At 36.9% G+C, this 21,023-nt stretch overlaps 1 protein-coding gene across 2 annotated transcripts in view; it reads right to left on the bottom strand.

Moving 5' to 3' along the window:
* Nucleotides 1-1,973: 1,973 nt before the first annotated feature.
* ACAT1 (acetyl-CoA acetyltransferase 1) overlaps nt 1,974-21,023 on the bottom strand; it is a 57,088-nt gene continuing 38,038 nt past the window's right edge. For both annotated transcript variants that reach the window (XM_033948838.1, XM_033948837.1), the window contains exons 10-12: nt 10,553-10,617; nt 4,938-5,095; nt 1,974-2,333 (exon numbers count right to left, since the gene is read on the bottom strand). In XM_033948838.1, the coding sequence (XP_033804729.1) occupies nt 2,213-2,333; nt 4,938-5,095; nt 10,553-10,617 (344 nt within the window). In that variant the 3' untranslated portion in view covers nt 1,974-2,212. The remainder of the gene's footprint in view (nt 2,334-4,937; nt 5,096-10,552; nt 10,618-21,023) is intronic.

The following is a 21,023-nucleotide window of genomic DNA, read 5'->3' as shown; positions in this document are numbered from 1 at the left end:
AAATTAATAAGCCATAAAGTTATCTCTCAAAAGATTTTCCAAATTTTCAATCTTTCTATGCAAACCAATATTGCCCTTCACTAGAAATTTTATAAACATTTAACTGCTAGGAAGATGAATACTGGATAGATTGTATAGGTTATTTTGCTCTTTACTAGATATTAATTTGATGGGCAGTGTATCAAATAAAGGTGAACAGTTGCTGCACAAACCCTTCAGTTAGTCCTATTTCAGTTTCAAGAACTACTAAATTAGCCCACTCTTCCATAGGGCATTTTTGTGTGACAAAGCACATGATTTGTACTCATGTAACTACATATTAGTTTCTTAATATATGCACCTTCCCATGCTACTCACCTCTTGTTAATTTATTACTTGACCAGCTCCTAATTCAATCCACCATCTTGGGACCCAACCCTGGTCTGCTAAGTTTATTTATTAGCCCCCAATATACAGTAGGTAGTGTCCAAGATGTACTGAAGTCCAACTAAATCTTACACCCTTAATCTAATTATCCGGTCACCACTCAAAGATTCAAGCAGACCGGTTTTTGTCCTGTAGCAACTTTTTTGGATATAGATACTTTACTAGCTTCTCTTTTAGCAATTTTTTTTCATCAGCTTTTCCATCATTGATATCAGATGAACTTAGCCTGTTGTTTCAAACCTGTAAGTTTGTTATGACATCCGCTGTTATCCAGTTTTTGCAAGGGACTAAAGACTAAGATTGAAGGACATGAAATGCTTGAACTAGTGTTCCAAACAATTTTAAAAGCTTGTTTGGCTCTTGTACACCATTATTATCCCTTGCCATTTTTCTTTTCACATGTAAGAATTTCAAATCTTGCAGATACATCACAGGGTGAAGCCTGTGGGAGGTGGAGGCCTTTGAATATACCGTATTTTTCGCTCCACAAGATGCACCCCAGATTTAGAGAAGGAAAACAAGAAAAAAAAAAAAACACCCATTCTGAACCAAATTGTATACTGATATATACTCGACACCTTTACATTCCATCCCAGCCCCCAAACAATCAATCATCACTCTTGCATACCCCCAGCACCTTTAAATTCCGTCCCAGCCCCCCCCCCCCCTCTCCCCCGACAGTACCTTTAAATTGTGGAGGTTGGTGGATGATGCCTGCTGCTTGTCAGGGCCCGCGGTGCACAAGCGTGCTAATGCCTGGGCCCGCAACACTTCCTGATTGTGCCGGTTGCTGGTGCTTCACTTGCCTGCTGATTACCGGCATATCGGGGGCCAGCTAGCGAGAACTGAGGCAGCCATTCAGAAGTGGCACGCGCCCACGCAGCAGCACGCTTGTGCACCGCTGGCCCCGACATGCCGCTAAACAGCAGGCAGCTGTCCAGCGAAGCACCAGCAACCAGCACAATTAAGAAGGGTCATGGCCTAGGCATTAGCAAGCTTGTGCGCCGCGGGCCCCGACAAGCAGCAGGCAGCCGTCCACCGACCTCAATTTAAAGGTACCGGTGGGGGTGGTAAATTCGCTTCATAAGATGCACCCTTATTTCCACCCACATTTTTTTGGGAAAAAAGTGCATCTTATGGAAAGAAAAATACAGTAGTTAAAATTTTAAATAGCAAGTATTTTTCAAAAGCAATCCAAATTTTAATGCAGTAAATTATATTTTGGATGTTCTAATTAATTTAGTAGAAAAATTCAGACTACACTAGATTTTTTTTTTTTTTTTTAAATGAAGCTCCTATCCTCACACAACTCCTGCTCTTTGTACTGAAATCATCAACTGTATGGATGGGAACATTCTTTAATGGCTTCCTTCATCTGTTTAGATTTATTGGGCTTCACTTAAGAATGTCTGCTAGCTTTTCCAGAATTGAGAATTACTTTGCAGCCTCTATGTCGTATTGTGCTAACTGAGCAACTTTTAACAGTTTTGATGAGAGTACAAGTCAATATAAGTTGTAGCAATTCAACAATACACTCAAACTACTAATGTCAAAAAAATTCAGGTCTTTATCTGAAGATATGATGATTATCTAGTGTGATAAAATTTTTAATAGTTTTAAATTCCTTAAAAAAGGAACATATATACTAAGTACTTTAATAAGTTCTGTTACAACTACCACCTCATTCCCATACAAATGCATTTCAGATAGTAACAAAGCTTCACAGAAGAGACTCTGGACATCATCATCTAGTTGCTACAAGGCTTCAGTTTTTCTGCCAGGATCTCTAAAGCTTTTCAATCAGTACTGCAGAAGCACCACCTCCTCCATTGCAAATTGCTGCAAGCCCATAGTGGCCCTTTTCTAGGGCATGAGCCAGGTGAACAATGAGTCTTGCTCCAGACATTCTAGAAGAAAGAAAAATAAAATATTAGTAAACATACGTTAATAATTAAAAACATTTCCTGCAAAAAGAATAACTTTTTTCTGACATTTTTTATTCTATCAGAGAATATTTAGAAAGATGTGCTCCATAAAAAAAAATCTACATAAGGGTTACCATATTTGGAACCTCTTAAACCTGGACACATAGCCCCCACCTTGTTCTTCCCCAATCCTGCCTTGTTCTGCCTCCAGCCCCACCCCCCACCTCCTCAAAATTCCATCTTCTTCCCCGACAAGCTCCAGCCACATCTAGAGGGCCTCAAGCATGCGCAGATGTTTGTGACATCATGCTCAAACAGAAGGGAATACACCTGCACTCCACAGTTCAAGTAGGCTGGTTGAGCAGGTCCCTGCAGAATCTACCTGTCAGCTCCAGAACAAAGTCTGTTCCTCTCACACACGCTAGGCGGTCACTGGAGCTGCAAGAACACACTTAAAGACCAAACAGGTCAAAGTTGCTCTTGCAGGCACTCTTGCATAACAAATAACTGACTGGGGGTAGCAGGGAGAAAGTGGAGGTACTGAAAACAGTGATATCTCCTGCAATGGACTCACTGGAGCAGATGCAAGACACTTGGTTCAGCATACCATCCCTATTGCACTGGAAGGATGCATTTCATCTGCTTATCAAAATATCTTCCTAAAGCTGCTTCTTGAAGGGAAAGCAGTTGGAGTAGCCGTCCTCCTAAGTCCCTGCCAAATATGTGGCTCTGAGGGACGTCCCTTGTGAGATAGCCCACTTCAAAATTCTGACTGTTTCCTTAACACAGGTGGTGTGAACCTGGCCCTCCCTCCTTGTTGATATAATACACCGAATTAGAATAAATTTGATTTGATAAAGCAACCACAGACCTTGAATAAGAAACCCATCTACATGAGCTCCCAATCCAGGTTTAGATGCATCTGTTATTAGCACCTTTTGAATTTGGAAGTGGATTCCTTTTATCAGACTGAAATGAACTATTCACTAGGATAGCAAGTACCCAAGTAGAAGGTGATGGATATGATGTCCGAAGGCTCCATGTAAGTTGTGACCACCGGGTGGAAAGTGTACACTGCACCTGCCTCAAACTGAGGCAAGCCATGGGAGTTACATGCACTGCAGAGACCATGTGATAGTATCTTCAACATCTACCACCTTCCAAATCTCACGCATATCTACTACAACTGATATGTGGGAAAAGGTCGGGAAAACTTCAGAGCATAGCTGTCCCGAATCACTTCTAGGACTCACTGATCTGTGGTGATCTCGGCCCACCCCCAGTAAAACTCTTGCAACTGGGCTCTCACCAGAACCGGGGGAAAGGACCCGCAGCAAATCATTGGGCCAGAAGGGCAGAGGACGAGCCACCAGTAGAGTCCCGACAACCCCAGCAAGCTCCCCAAAAGGACTGCATCAATTGAAAGAAGCAATTTCTGGAAGGAAAAGGAGCCGAGCCCCGGCCAGGGTGGTACCTACAAAAGTCCTGCAAATGCCCATGGGTGGCACCACCCCACGGCACTTGGCGAGGGTGGTCCTACAGAAGCCAAGGCACCTTACAGTCATTCAAAGCCTGAACCAACATGTCCAATTCCTCCCCAAAGAGGACAGAGCCTCGAAAGAGAAATTTATGGAGCTTAGACTTAGAGGCCGCATCTGCCAACCAACCCCAAAGCCACAGGGTATGGCGAGTCACTACTCCAAGGGCCATGGACTTGGCCAATGCCCTCAACAGATCATACATGGGATCAGAGAGATAAGAAGCACCAAGCTCAATATTCGCCACCTCCTGATCCACTAAGGAATAGTCAGCCAACTCCCAGTCAAGGACCCGCTCAGACCACCAGAAACAAGTCCAGGCCACCAGACTGCCACAAATCACTGCCTGGACAGCCAAGGCAGCCACATAAAAAACTCTGATTAACGAGAACCTCCATCTTACGGTCCTGAGGGTCTCTCAGGGCCAAACTGCCCTCAACTGGCACAGTATGTTGACATGCAATAGTCAAGACCACCGCTTCAACCACAGGAGACTTAAAAGGTATCCCTATCCCCATCAGGAATGAGATAAAGTCTGGCCATGGACCACGCCAAGGAAAAAGGCGTGTCCTGCATCTTCCACTGAGCATGCACCACATCACGAATATCCTGATGCATAGGAAAAGAGCGGAATGATGAACAGATCTCCTGAAGCAGAGGGTCCACATCTTGAGAGGGGTCCTTAGATTCCTCCTCAAAGCACAAAACTGAAGACACCTGGAGAATAAGCAACTGCAGCTCTTCCTGGTGAAAAATGTACACAACCATCGCATCCTCACAAACTGGTGTCTCCTAAAATCCTCCATCCAAATCATCCGTACCCCCCCCCCCTTTAGAAAGATGGAGAGCTGTTTCTGCTCAGGGTTCCATCAGATGACATCTCTCACATTTGAGAAGGCAATATTCTGCCTGTCTTTGGAGATATTAAAATAAAATAAATGAATAGTCTAAGATGCCATAAAACTAAAAGCATCTAGTATCTGGACCAAGGAAAATGCTGAATATGCCCAAGATCAGAATTCCTTGAATGAGCCAAACCTGTACCTACCCTATTGGATGTCCCAAGGATACTGCTCCTCCATGTATATTTACTTTCTTAGGATCAAGCTCCAGCATTTTGATGTTAGCTAGAACAACAACACTAAAGGCTTCATTTATTTCCCACATAGCTACATCTTCCTTTTTCAGACCTGCATCAGCAAGAACCTGCATACAACGAAAAACATGACAATGAGAAGAGCTCCATTCCAACTTACAACCAGGTTGCCATTTCTTAGTGCACGTCTACCATAAGAATGAAATCTCAGGTTCACTTACTTGATATTATGCAGCATACTACTCTATGTAGGGGGTTAGCCACTAGAAAAACTATTTTTAAACTGACTCCTGATGCTGAAATACCAATCTAAAACTTTAATCTTTATAGTGAAAGTTGCTAGTTGAAATAAAAACTATTCTTACTTGGAATTAACTTATTAGAATAATTGGTTTCCCACTTTCCTAAAATAAAAATAAGGAAATATTCCTAGCACATTTGTTAAAAAAAAAAAAAAAAAAATCAAAGAGAATGCTGTACTGCTCTGCTTTTGTGTTATCCTGAGCTTGATTGAACCCTATTACTAACGAAATTTTATGGAAACAAGAAACTTCATCTTTTCGCTGATGCTGCTACTTATAGCGTTTCAGCTCCCTTATGAATTGGAATCATCTGAACGAAAAGTGCTGAATTCAATTGCTCTTATTACTACTTGTGTTATTTCACAGGGACTACACATCACTAAAATTTGTTTGTGATTTTTCACATTTGATTTTTACTTGATGCACACAAACGTGCACCTATAATGGTGTGTAAACGGGAAACTTATTGTTAACCCATAGATCAGGGATCTCAAAGTCCCTCCTTGAGGGCCGCAATCCAGTCGGGTTTTCAGGATTTCCCCAATGAATATGCATTGAAAGCAGTGCATGCACATAGATCTCATGCATATTCATTGGGGAAATCCTGAAAACCCAACTGGATTGCGGCCCTCAAGGAGGGACTTTGAGACCCCTGTCATAGATGATCTAAGCATTCTAAGTTACTGGGTGCAGCCATTAAGGCATTTGATCCTCAAAGCTTAAGATTACACACCGAGGGCACATTATACAAAAATATATATATATATATAATTACTGTGTATATTAAATTTTATATATATATATTAAATTTCATATACACAGTAATTCAGTGGTGAATATATATTCAGTGTACTCTCTGTGACATGTACAGTTTGTCCTAGGTTTCAGTATTTTTGATATTTTGATCACTATATGGCAGTCTCTTTATTATTGATTTCCTTGCCATTAGGGAAGACAGAGAGAGCAATGTACCCAGGAAATGGTCAATCAGATAATGCACTAGAATGGTACCCATTGGGCAATGCTTCTGGTTCACTTTTGCCACATTACCATAAGAACGACTATGAGAAAACAGCATATCAGATCTGCATTAGTATATTTATTAATATGTGCCATAAACCCCAATTCAATTAAACTTGGATTGCACTTTGAACCTTAGCTTTTCTCAATTGAACGGAACAGATTTAAACCCTAAGAGGATATATAAGTACATGCTATATACTACTATGGGTGACGCGTGATTGAGGGGGCAGAGGAGACTTACACAGAGAAATGGGTAGATGCTTTTTGTATAATTGAGTAATAATAACAACTTTATTCTTGTATACCGCCAACACCATCAGTTCTAGGCGGTTCACATAAAACTGGACAATCAGTGAAAGAATACAGTTTTGTGAGTAAATACAATTGGATAAAAGGTACAAAATGATACTGCATTAAAACCAATCAAATCAAGCTAAAAATTTATCAAACAAATAGGTCTTAACTAATTTCCTAAAGGAACAATAAGGTAAGGCTTGGGAGATAATTTCACCTAACCCAGTTTGCAATTTGCCAGCCTGAAACGCAAGTGTCCTTTCAAGGAACGTCTTATATTGACAAGCTTTTGGATTTGAATGGGCAAATAGGTGAAAACTTCGGGTAGCCTTGATAGACTTAGACAGCCTTGAACCATGTTACCAGTTAATCAGAGCTGTATGTTCTAGCTCTTTTGGCAAAAAAAAAAATTCAATAAAATTTTTAATGAAACAACTTGTAGAAGAGGTCTGGCTTGAAGCCACACAGTAGATATTTTAGAACAGGGTTTCTCAACTATCCTTGGACACACTCAACCAGATAGGTTTTTCAGATACCCACAATATACGAGGTTAATGGACCTCCATTGTATGCAATTCTGTCCCATGCATATTTGTTGAGGGCATCCTGAAAACCTGACTTGCTAACTCAGGACTAAACTAAACCTTAAGTTTATATACCGCATCATCTCCACAGATGTGGAGCTCGGCACGGTTTACAAGAACTTAAAATATAGGAAGAGAAGGAAAAAAAAGGTTTACATGAACTTATATATAGAAGAGAAGAGTAAGGGGAGATAGAATTACATTTTAATGAAAAGCCAGTTGCTTGCGGAATAATTGAAGGGAGCCCAGGTTCCGCAGCAGGGTAGTAAGGTCATTCCAAAGACCTGTGATTCTGAAGAGAAAGGATTTTCCCAGTTTCCCTGCATAGCGAACACCGTGTAGAGAGGGGAAGGATAGTTTATACCTTTGGGCAGGTCAGGTAAGAGTCAGGACTCGAGGAGTTATAAGGACAAGGTTGAAAACCCCCAATATAAAGGAAATCTCACACAAAGATTTGAAAAAAGGTTTCCCCACTTCCTGATTTACCCAATTACCACATGTTTCTGATTTTATTTAAAATTAGTAAAAGGAAACACTAATTAAACACAACACCGCTTTTAAATTATTAACATTTATTTAAAGGAACAAAGTTTTCCAAAACCATTCTAGCAAAGACAACTTATTTGCCAGGACTATGGAACACTCTTCAAAATTATCTCAGGCATCAGAGACCTCTCTCGTTACTTTCAAGAAAGATCTCAAAACTTTTTTATTTTCTGATGCTTATTCACCTGGATCGGCCACCATGAGAATGGTCTACTGGGCTTGATGGACCATTAGTCTGATCAAGTAAGGCTAGTCTTATGTTCTTATTAGATCCATTTCTTGCATTTTGTTCCCAGGGGATGAATTGTAGCATTCTGAGATCTCTTTCAGTCATAATTGTTTATCAACTTCCCCTTTAGGAGTTTGTCCAAATTTTTCTTAAACCCATCTGTGCTAGATGCCTTGACCACATCCTTTGTAACTAGTTAATATTAAAAGGTGACTAAACTACTCAATTGCAATCATTATGTGGTAAGCAACAACTGCAAACCATGTAGAGAACTATAAGTCCCTCAGGGCCATGAGAGTGCTTCTCAAAGCCCAAGGCTCCTTCTGAGACTGGTACTTAGATGGCCCTTCAAGCTCAAGTACCATTCCCTCCTCATTACTTGACTTATCAAAACTGGCATCCGAGATGTTGCACAGAGTAACAGAATCCAAATTGTACTGCTGGACTCCACCCTATCACAACCAAAACCACATATGGAGTACCACACAGAGCTCTCTTGTCCCCTCGCCAATTCAACCTCTACATCAAACCTGTCCTAGATATAGCCACTAGATACCACATACATATCCACTCCTTCGCCGACAACATCTCAACTATACCTTCCTCTTGGAAAGAGGCATAACTCCTAGATCACAAAACTTCACAGCTGTCTCACGGAAATAAAACCAGATGTCTACAAATAAACTGCAATTTAATGTTTCAAAATAGAGCTCCTTTGGACCTGCAAAGAACAATGCACCTACACTCATCCCTCTCTCCTCTGGGAAGTCACAACCACACAACCATAACTGCAAGAGACCAAGCACATAACTTAGGTATACTTCTAGATGCAAACCTTTCACTCTTCAGACATATTTCCCAAGTAGTCTCATCATCGTTCTACTATCTCTGGTAGCTCAAGAAAATAAGGAGCTACTTCTCCAAATATGACATAGCCCAACTCCTCTATGCCTTCGTCCTTGACTAGTGCGACACATTATTTAACAGTTTAACAGCAAAAAATCTCCAGCGCTTACAAATACAAAATGCTATGATTAGACTCCTAAAGAATCTCCACACTCACAAGCACTATTAGCAGCCCACTAGTTACCCATCACCAAATATTGTATCTTTAAGGGTCTAGTAATAGCTTACAAGTCCTTACACAACATAGCGCCCAGCTACATAACAGACAAGCTTCCTCCATATGTCCTAGACAGACCACTCTATTCTCAGGGGGAAACAAGTCTTCAGATACCCCCTGCACATGCCCTCCAACTCCTGTGTGCCAGATGCCGTTCTTACTCGCATTTCCTGCCAAGCTACTGGAATCAACTGCCTCCTCATATTCAATAAAGACCTACCTTTTCCCATAAACTCCCTTCGCTTACTATCCTTTAAAACTTCTCCCAGTATTTTTCCTTAACCCACCCATTTTAGCCATTGTGTTGAAACTGATCCTTGTAGGCCACCTTGATCCTTGTAGGCTATCTCTATATGCTAACTCTATATAAACTTAGATAATAACCTAAGATGGCCAAATTGTATGCTAAACTTGACTTTCCATGTATATCAACCCAAGAAGTTAAATCTATACTGTATATATGTAAATTATAATCCAATTGTCTATGTAACCCATTCTAAGCTCATTGGGGAGGACGGGATATAAGAACCAAATAAATAAATATATTTAAGTGTGAGACAACTACAACCAAGTCTTCAAAATCATGCACCAATTGACAACTCTGCTTATTGTTCAACATTTACCAACTCTCAATTCAAAGTTCTTTGAGCAGTGGTACCTTGATATGGGAGAAAAGGCTGGTCTTGCAAACCAAGCAGTTAAAACAGCTGAGGACCATATGGAGATGTCATGGATAAAATCCAAATATTTAAAGTGTACTTTTTATAATAAAAGACTACACAAGGAAGTCTTCTAGGATCACACAGGGCCTCTTCTATCAAAGTGCACTAGCAGTTTTTAGAGCAGAGTGCTGCACTGAATGGCCCATGCTGGTCCTGGCTCTCATAGAAACTCTATGAGCGTCAGGAGCAGCATGGGCCATTCAGCGCAGCTCACCACGCTACAAACTGCTAGCGCAGTTTGATAGAAGAGACCCACAGAATCAGAAACTTACAAAGAGGTGCCCTTATCAGCCATTGTCAAAAATATAATTAATGCAGCATAAAACTGAAAATCATTTTCTGAATGAAGAAAAAGAGAGAATAATGAAAGCCACAATGCACAGAATATGTATAATTCAACAATGAGGTAGGGAAACAAAACCCCAAACATTAGATAATTATTTTTCATAAATTTCAGATCAACTAATATCACCTAGAAAAATATTTTCTAATTGTCAAAGTGAAACAAAACAAATCTGATTATGGATGAAAACCTAAAATGATGGCAGAAGCGAAGAGATCTCAAGAGCCTTCAACTTCTTCAGACTAATCAAAACAAAATTGAAGAACAGAAGGTCCAGTGGTACATAGAAGCCTCAATATATAAGGAAAGTTTGAGTTACCCAACTGCATGACCCAACATATGCCCCACACAACCAATTTTTACAGCCAGTGTTAATACATACCTTTGATCTGTGTCCTTACCTTAGGTATGGCATAAGCAGGTGCAATTGGAAAATCAATGGGATCAACAGCAGCATCTGCAAATGCTGCAGGACAAGAAGCAGAATACTGGATTGAAAAATATTTTCTTTTAGAAAAATGACAATTTTATAATACAGTTCAGGTCAGGCTGGTGGCAGTTTCATTTGCTCCTAAGAATCAGCATGTTTGGCATTCATAGTCTCTGTCAGCAGAGAACCCCAGTCATTACCCAACTGTGACATCTATTAGTCAGAATCAAGTCCCCTTTGTCCAGGTTTCAAAGGGAGCTGCAGTATGTAGTCTCTGGCTGAGCACTACCACTGAAATAACTAAGCTAGGTAGGAAAGGGATATAAAATGAAAAGACAAAGCTCATACAGCTTTAGACACCATTGCACAAATGGGCTGTTTCTAACTGATCTAACTGGGACTAAGCAAGTGGAGAAAACATGCACAGCATGGCTCATGGAATTCTTTGCAAGATTTTGCGCTTCCCTTCCCCCAGAGTCCAAAATGACATCGGCTGAAATAGAGCAACACGCAGCCCCCGAAGTGTCATTCATGGGAAGGCTGGAAATCAGCCTGAAGCACTGGTTTTGGAGCCGCTTGATGAAATGCATCTTTGGATGGGAGCAATTCAGACTGAACCGACAGCTCTGAAAACAGACCTCCAAAGCGAGATTAAAAAAACTGGGGGCCTGAGTTGAGGACATAGAAATGGGCCTAGAGGGAGGAGTGCCTGAAGTTGATTCTAATTTGCTTTTATTGGATAATATAAATAAGATAAATGTAATTGAATCACAGGTTTCTACAATGCAGCAGGTCTCTACATCTGCAGTAAAAGACTCATGTATTATCCATTCCAAGTTTGAACAAATGGAAAATATGGCACAATCAAAGAATCTCCGCTTTGTTAATTTTCCAAAAACTCATCTGATATCTGCTGAAATTTTACTTAGAAAATATATATATATTTTTTTTTAATCTTTATTTATTTGATTATTCATTACAATACCTTAGTAACAAACATTCACGAATGAACACAAAAAATGCAAATGTAAATTCCATATAAGGAACAACAAAATATATAAGGAAACTAATCAACCATATCCTAGTCCACATTATTGCTGATCGCCAGTGTTTTAAAATAAAACATCATCAAATCAAATCTATCTGTCTACTATCTAGGAATAGGCAAATGGCTTTTATATGTATTATACATTATCCTCCAAAATTAAACTCGATATTAGAAATTAAACTTTCAGCAAAGGTTTCTCTTTAATAAAATCTTCCACCTGGGCTGGATCAAAACACATATTTATCACTTCCATACGAAATCAGGCATTTACATGGAAATTTCAAAAAGAAAGTAGCTCCAACTGCCAAAACCTTAGGCTTTAGCTGAAGGAACTGTTTCCTCTTGAACTGAGTTTGTCTAGAGACTTACTTAGAAAATATTTTAAGGAGATATTGGGATTCACAAATGCAGAGGGGTCCTTTTATCAAGCCGCACTAGCGGGTTTAGCGCGTCGGATATTTCATCACACGCTAATCCCTACAGCCAGTTTAAAAAAAACTAACGCCTGCTCAATGCAGGCGTTAGCGGCTAGCGCGGCAGGCAGTTTAACGCACGGTATTACGCACGTTAAACCCCTACCGCAGCTTGATAAAAGGACCCCAGAGTCCTTGCAAATAATGAATTGTTATTACATCCCTCAGAAAAAGAAAACAACATCTGATCAAGGGACAGACCTATTAGTTTCTACAGAGATTGATTTCACAGACTTCCTGGAGGATTCCCAGGATACTATACTAGATAAATCTACTCTGTTGATCACCTTTTTTAAGTGAGTTTGATAAAAATCTGATAATGAGATCATATTTTAAGAACAGATCTGTAAAATTTTGTGGAGATCTCATATCAATTTTTCCTGATGTAACTAAAGCAACACAATATCATAGAAAAGAATTCCTCAAATTAAAATCTCAAGCAGTAGCTTTGAAAGCGGTTTTCTTTTTAAAGTTTCCATGTAAATGTATTATTAAGTTTCAACGAAAAGAATTTATATTTTGGGATCCTTTGCAATTACAACAATTTCTGAGTAAACAAGAATTATCTGAGGAAAAGGGGGTTGATACTGATTGCTGACCTTTGTTGGGAGTAAATATAGCACAGTAATAAGTTTTGGCCCGATGCAGGCTATATTTTTCTTTGTAATATTATGGTGAATTTTCAATGACTCCTCCAATATTAGTGGGCTAGAAAGATATGTAATGAGAGATGTTTTTATTTGTAATGATTATGACTTTGTTATCTTTATTCTTTTGCTGTTCTGTTTTGAACTGTAAACCTGGAAAATTATAAATAAAAAAAAAGAAATGGGCCTAGAAGAACAACAATCAATGTTACTGACATTGGAAGCGAAACTGAGGACAGCTGATCCTGCCCAACAGGAGCTGGCAGATAAGATGGAAGAAAAAAATGAAGAAGGGCGAATTTGAGATTCCGTGGAATTCCAGAAACACTTGCATATAATAACATTGGTGAAAAAGCTGGCTGGCTATATTCTATCTAAGGACTGAGCGCCAATGGCTCCTCAGCTTATTAAGATTGATAGAGTACATCAGACATTGGGCAGATTGAGAGTCAACTTGGCTAAGGACATTATAGCTTGTTTTTCTGATTTTAAATTGAAAGAAGTCATCCTGGCTAAGGCCAGGTCTATAGAATACTTATTATGGGACTCTTTTCTGATTGAGGTATAGCAGAATTTGACAGTCACCATTTTAAAATGCAGAAGTAATTTGAAATCCATGGTGCAACTGCATCTCAAAAATAAATAAATAAAAGATACAGTGAAACTGGAAAAAACACAAATAAGGGAAACAAAAATGATACATGGAATATAGGAGATACAATGAATCTTATGAAGAAATGCGGAACAGATTAGGGCTCTTCAGCTTGGAGAAAAGAGGGGATATGGTAGAGATTTGCAAAATCATTAATGATGTGGAATGAATATGAATAAAAGAGAACCGTTATTTATGCCTTCAAAACTATACCAGGACGGGGGGGCGTGGCTTGGACGCGAATGATGACGGTTGGGTGAAGAAAAAGCTCCGTATAAACAAGCAGATATTTCAGATAAAACTACAAAAAAAAATTTTTTTTTCGTTCTTGATGGTAAAATAAATTAAAGTCTACCTCCTTAATTGAGTCGGAGAGATGTTTTAAAAGGTGAGAATCGGAGATAAAGGTGCCGTTTTTGTTTCCTGGGAGGCGAGGTGTGGAGGGCTGAATCCGTCTCAGTGGCTCTTTAGTATTGCCAAAGAGGCTAATCCGGGACGCCGTAGCCCCGAAGAGGCTCCCTTTCCCCTCTTTGGCATGGTCAAATTTCAGCAGCGAAAAGCGCCAGAGAAAAAGTTTCCCGAAGGTGGGGGTTTGAAGGCGGTTGCTCAGTGCACCACGACCGCGGCCATCTTGGATCGAAAAAAAAAATTGACAAAGTCTGAGACTGCCGGTGAGCTGCCTAGCGACAGGGATAAAAGCTTTTTGAAATACCTGATGCCTGTCATATTAGGGAAATAAGCTGTTTTGAAATATCTGTCCTCTGCTGGAGATGAAGCAAGGTCTGCAGTAAAATCTACTTGGCAACGGTTTTTAACCATTTCCTGGCTGCTAACTTCGGGAAAAAAGAAATTGTGAAGGATAAATATCAATATAAATATCAATCTCTGCTGCTATAATTGAAAAGAGTAGATATAGGAGATTGTAGGTTTTTTCAGCGTTTGGGCTGTGAGAAAAAGACAAATAAAAGGATTAATGATTTCTTTAACCTGAAGAAAAGTGACATTGAGGCAATTGAGAGACGCTGAAAATACATATATTGAAAGACTAAAGTAAATATACTGGATGGAATATTGCTCTCCTCTGTAGAGGCTGCGATTGGGCTTATAAGAGGAGAGCCAGAAAAGAAGACTACAATTTTTTTTTTTTTTTTTTTTTTCTCAGCGCTGAAGCTAGATGTCAACAACGAGTTTGATAAATTAAATCTATAAAAGAATAAACAGCCATATCTAAAAAAGATCTAAGGAAAAGAAAGGCTACTAATTTGAATGTTTTTGCCTTCATAGAGACTGAGATTGGGCTTGAAAGAGAAGAAAAAGAAAGACTACCGATATTTTTTTTTTTTTCACAGCAATAGAACCTAAGACAAATAACTTACAGTTGCTTTAAGAATACTGTAAAAAAAGGAGGTTGGCTTAGACGGATGGTTGGATAAACAAACAGCTCCATATATGCAAATATATTAAAAGAATTACTACCAAATATTCTTAAAGAAACTAAAATATATATTGAAATATGACTTCAACTAAACAAAATAAAGCTGACTTGGGAGCTGGAACATCGGGAAGCAATAAGAGGTCGAAACCAGAGCCAGGTACACCCTCTAAAATCCCATTACCAACAGAAAAAAATCTGGATGTTATGGAAGAACTAAGACAAATAAAAGAAATTGTCTTAGATAGTAACAAAAAACTACAAAAAGCAATGGAAGATGCTGCAATCCTAACTAAAAGAGTGGACATCACAGAAAATAGAATTTCAACATTAGAAGATATTACAGAACAATTAAATACAGATATGAATCACAGCAAAATCATATGGAAAGAAATAACAGAGATAAAAAAAAATCTTGAAGACAGCCGGAATCGTGAAAGACGGAATAATTTAAGAATAATCGGATTACCTGAAGGAGTGGAAAAGAATGATCCGATTGCATTTCTTGAAAAATTTCTACCTAAAATACTACCATTGAAATTTAAAACGGAACTGGAAATTGAAAGAGCTCATAGGATTCCAACACAAAGAAATAACACTCAAACAGGTCCAAGAACTTTAATTTTCAAACTTCTAAGACATCAACAAGCAATTGAAATATGCCAAATAGCTAAGGAAATCAAAAATCTTAAATGCCAAGATTCAAAAATATACATAGTCCCGGACTTTGCAAAAGAAACAGCAACAAGAAGAAAACAATTCTTAGACATGAGACCACAACTAAGATCTCTAGGAGCTAGATTTGGTCTCCTCTACCCGGCGATTATGAAGGTAACCATTGCTAACAAAACGCAAAACTTTACGGATCCAAAAAAACTACAAGAATTTATGAATCAACTGGAGCAACCTATGACAATCTAAAGAACATTTAATGGGTTCATACTAAAGACTATTGACCAATTTGAGAAAACTTTGACTTATATGATAATGAACTTCAATAAAAGAACATTGGTTAAAGATAGATTGGAACAGAAAGCAATGGAAAAAGAACACACAAGGATCGAATTAAAGACTTAACAACTTGCAACATTCTCCATGGAAAACAAGAAAACTGAAAAAATACAAAAATTCTAGAATTCTACTCAGAATAAATAGAATAAACTTACTGGCAGGAACGAAAATGAATTGAAACACATCTCCGAACTCAAATGATGACGAAGAAAGTTTTTTCAACAAACTTAAAGATGTACTGATTGGTTGAGAAATTTTGAAGGTGGAGTAATCACAAAGAAGATTATAAAAAAAAAAGACGAATTGATTGGTTTGTTATAATTCCTGTTGAAGGCGGTAATTCGGGTTTAATTTTGCGTTCCAGATACATTAAAATGCGTTTCAAATACGATATATATGAAAAGAATATATCTGAAACGCAAAAATTGCCTGAAAAGCAGGTATGAAAGCTTTTTAAAGTAAAAATAATATACCACCTGAAAAGAAATGAATTGTAATTGAAATGTTCTTAGACATAAGTAATGTAATATAATCATTCTTATGGATTTAAAGATATACAAATATAGAAAATAATCTTTCAATGTATAAGAATGAAAATTTTTTACTTATTCATATAATTAATAATAAAATAAGAGAAATATACAGAAATAGAGAAAAAATGGTAGTACTTTAGATAATTATTAATAGCTTGTGGGAGTTATCTAAATCTAACCTCAACCTGCGTATCCAAGTTTTCGTAATTAATGAGGGGGGGAAGGGAGGGATAAAAGGGATGGGAGGGAATAAAAGGGAAATATATAAGGTAATCATGGGTGTAAAGGAAAAAAGAGAAATGAAATACTTAAAACATTGGGAAAATATACATACTTTAATATCTGAAAATAAATGGATATTAAAATTATGTCTTTAAATGTTAACGGTCTAAATCATATGATAAAAAGGAAAAAAGCACTATCATTTTTAAAAAGGCAAGATGCAGATATATGCCTTATACAAGAGACCCACCTCTCACATATAGAATCTAAAAAGCTAGAAGGAGGTTGGGTCAAAAAATGTTTTTTCTCACCAGCTATAGGGAAAAAAGCAGGTGTTGCTATTTTAATTAATAAAAAATGCTCTGCTTCATTTAAACTAAAAGCTTCAGATATTCATGGAAGATGGATAATGGTGGAAATGAATATGGGAAATACTACCATGACGTTAATCAATATATACGCCCCTAATTCGAACCAAAATGAATTCTTTAAAACTCTTCAACAACTGATCATACCACTGGCTACTTCAAATCTTATAGTAGCAGGGGACTTCAATGCTGTAATGGATCCTTTATTAGATAAAAACCCAAGTAGAGTTATGAAATCTATGGGACTAGATAATTTGATTCAATCTTGTGATTTAATAGATATATGGAGAATACTTCATTTTGATGGTCGGGAATTTTCTTTCTGTTCTCATGTTCACAATTCCTTTTCAAGAATAGATTATATCTTTACTTCAAATCATCTTGCACATCAAGTGACACAAGCTGCCATTGATCCAATTATTCTATCTGACCATGGTGGAGTGTGGATTAAAATTAAAACTACAGATCAAAATAATAACAGACCAATTTGGAAAATGGATAATACACTGTTGGTTGACCAAAACTTTTGTGAAAATCTTCTAACAAAAATGAAAGAATTTTTTCAAATAAATGATAATGATGATATTAACAGAGAAACTTTATGGGATGCTTTTAAGGCATCAATTAGAGGACAAATAATTTCTTATTCGGCATTTCTAAAAAAACAAATAAAAAAACAATTTTTAATCTTAGAAAAAGAGATAAAAAATTTAGAATCAAAACTTATAGAAAAATGGGAATATTCAATTCAACAAGAATTATTAAAATTAAAAGGTAAATATAATGAGATCTCATCTAAGATGATTAGGAAAGATTTATTTTCTCAACAAACATTGTACTATGGTAATTCTAACAAATCAGGAAGAATATTGGCAAACTATCTTAAAAAGAAAAAAAGAAAAACAAAATTAATAGCAATAAAAGATGAAAATGGAAATACATATACACAAATTGAACCTATTTTAAAACAATTCTTGAAATTTTATAAATCTCTTTATTCTTCCGAAAATTATCTAAATAAAGAAAAAGATGGTTTTGAATTTTTAAAAATGTTAGAGGGTCCAAAAATTCCTGAACATATAAAACGAAGTTTGGAAGAACCAATATCACTAAAAGAATTAGGAATAGCTTTGAAGTCCCTTAGAGTTGGATCCGCTCCAGGTGGTGATGGATATACAGTGGAATTTTATAAAACATTTCAAAATTTTTTATTACCCTATTTATTAAATCTCTATCAATATCAGCTCAATAAAGGTTGTATTAAAGGCACTATAGCAGAATCTCTGACTATTGTTTTGCCAAAGTCCAATAAAGATCCCACTTTGGTCTCAAACTATAGACCAATATCTTTAATTAATGTAGATGGAAAATTATTAGCAAAAATACTTGCGCTAAGATTAGCTAAAGCTCTCCCCCATATAATAGGTATGCATCAAACAGGATTCGTTGCTCAAAGACATTCATCTCACAATACCAGATTAACATTCCATATGTTATATTTAACAAAGAAAATGAATGAACCTACTTTTGCAATTTCATTAGACGCAGAAAAGGCCTTTGATAGAGTAGAATGGCCTTTTATGTATCAAGCAATGGAATGGTTTGGTATAGGTCCTGGATTTATACAAATGATACAAACAATGTATAGCTCCCCTTCTGCTAGATTATATATTAATAACACGTTTTCAGAAAAATTTAATCTACAGAGAGGAGTTAGACAAGGATGTCCCTTATCCCCTTTGCTGTTTGATATTGTTTTAGAACCCTTAATATTAGCCATCCAACAAGCTAAGGAGATACAGGGTATACCTTATTCAGATAAAGAATATAAGATATCTGCTTATGCAGATGATTTATTACTATATCTGAAGAATCCAGAATCCACCATTCCACATCTACTTGAATTGATTGAGAAATTTGGAAATTTTTCAGGATATAAAATTAATTGGAATAAATCAGAGATTCTTCCACTAAATATACATTGTACAAAAGGTTTATTTGATACATTCCCTTTTGTTTGGAAGGAAGAATATATTAAATACCTTGGAATTTTGATAACAAAAACAGTAGATGAAACAATGAAAATTAATGAAAAATGCTTATTACAAAAAATAATAGAAATGTGTGAGCAATGGAATCCTTTGCATTTATCTTGGTGGGGAAGAGTACAAACTGTAAAAATGATGATTTTACCGGTAGTATGTTACCAAATGGGGATGATACCAGTTTTTTTTCAAGATTCGTTTTATACAAAAATAAATAGGACTTTGACAAAATTTATATGGCTTAATAAAAAACCAAGAATTGCTCTAGCGTCATTACAAAGATCAATTAAGGAGGGAGGGGTAAATTTTCCCAACTTTTATAGGTATCATCAAGCCTATATCTTACGTCATGGTATGTATTGGATCCTCCCAGAACCCACAGATAATATTCCAGACTGGTTTTGGCTAGAATGGAGGCTTATGTTTCCATTACGTCTTAATCATGTAATTAGTATCAAAATGCCAAGGTTATACAAAGATCATAAAATCTTTATGGATACCTGGAAAACTCTAAAATACATAAGTAATCTTACTCAAATTCCAATTAGTAAATCAACCAACCAAACTATATGGCTAAACCCCAAGATCAAAATTGGCGGTTTTAAAGTCATCTGGAAACATTGGATGATAGCAGGCATTCGCACTTTGGATGATGTAATTAAAAATGATAAATTGCTGGAGTTTTCACAATTGCAACAAAAATTTGGTCTCAATAAAACACAATATTTTAAATGGTTGCAATTGAAGCAATCTATTCAGAAAGGGTTCCCTGAATGGAAAGATCTCGCTAAATATCACAGTTTGGAATTCTTATGTTTCCAGATGGACTCTATAGGTCACAAAGCCGCACAGTGGTATAAATTAATATCCGGATATATAAATAAAAAACCAAAAAATGGTCTTAGAGACATTTGGAGCATTGAGATAAAACACCAAATTAGTGCATCTCAATGGCCACGACTTTGGTCTTGGAGGCTAAAATGTACGGTGTCAGCATCTATGAGACAAACTTGGTTTTTTCTTCTTCATAGAGCTTTTTGGACCCCTACTCGTTTACAAAAAATAGATAGTTCAAGATCTAATAGATGCTGGCACTGTCATATTGAAATTGGGACATTAGATCATCTTTTATTCTTTTGTCCATTTATCCTATCATTCTGGAAATCAATTTGGCCCCAAATTAACAGAATGTTAGAAAATCCAGTAGCCTTGACATATGATACTATATTATTTGGAACAACTATGAGAGCAAAAAGCCAAATTTCATCCAGTAATAACAAACTTTTATTTATTTTAACTGGAATTGCAATACAACAAATTACATTCAATTGGAAACAACATGATAGATTGAATTATATGTTCTGGTGGAATTCGGTATGCCACATATATAAAATGGAACTCGCTATTGCAACACACAAAGGATACATGAATAAATTTTAAAAAATATGGGGACCATTAACCGATTTTTGTAAAGAAGGATAATTTTTCCTATAAATAAAACTTGGAAATATCTGAAGACCGTTAACATAATTTCTCTAATGAACTTTTCCCATGATAAGATAATTGTAAAGAGGGGAATAGGGTGGGCTTTTCAATTTTGAGTATTACATACTAAATTAATATTTAAAGAATGTACAATAAAATTGATTTATGTATTATTGGTTGGGAAGGAGGGTGGGACAGGGGATTATTATATTAATGTTAAACTTGATATTAATATATGAGTTAGTCAAGTGTGTATTTAAGTTTCTATTGAGTTTATTTGTAACACTTGTTGTAACACAAAAAAATGAATAAAGATTTAAATAAAAAAAAAAAAAAAAAAAAAAAAAAAAAAACTATACCAGGACCAAGAGATACTACAAGAAACTAAACAAGTAAAATAAACCAGATGGTACGTAAAATCAGCTCAGTGGTGTGTCCGTTGAAAAGATTTTGGAGAGAACACTGGGATGGTCAGTTTCCTCCTGCTCCTTTGGAATTCCAGCTCAATCGGGACTGGGATCTGGTG

The sequence above is a fragment of the Geotrypetes seraphini genome, chromosome 6 (assembly GCF_902459505.1).
Source record: "Geotrypetes seraphini chromosome 6, aGeoSer1.1, whole genome shotgun sequence".
NCBI lineage: Eukaryota > Metazoa > Chordata > Amphibia > Gymnophiona > Dermophiidae > Geotrypetes > Geotrypetes seraphini.
Note: the sequence above shows the minus strand (reverse complement) of the source record. Positions and strands in the feature narration are given on the sequence as shown.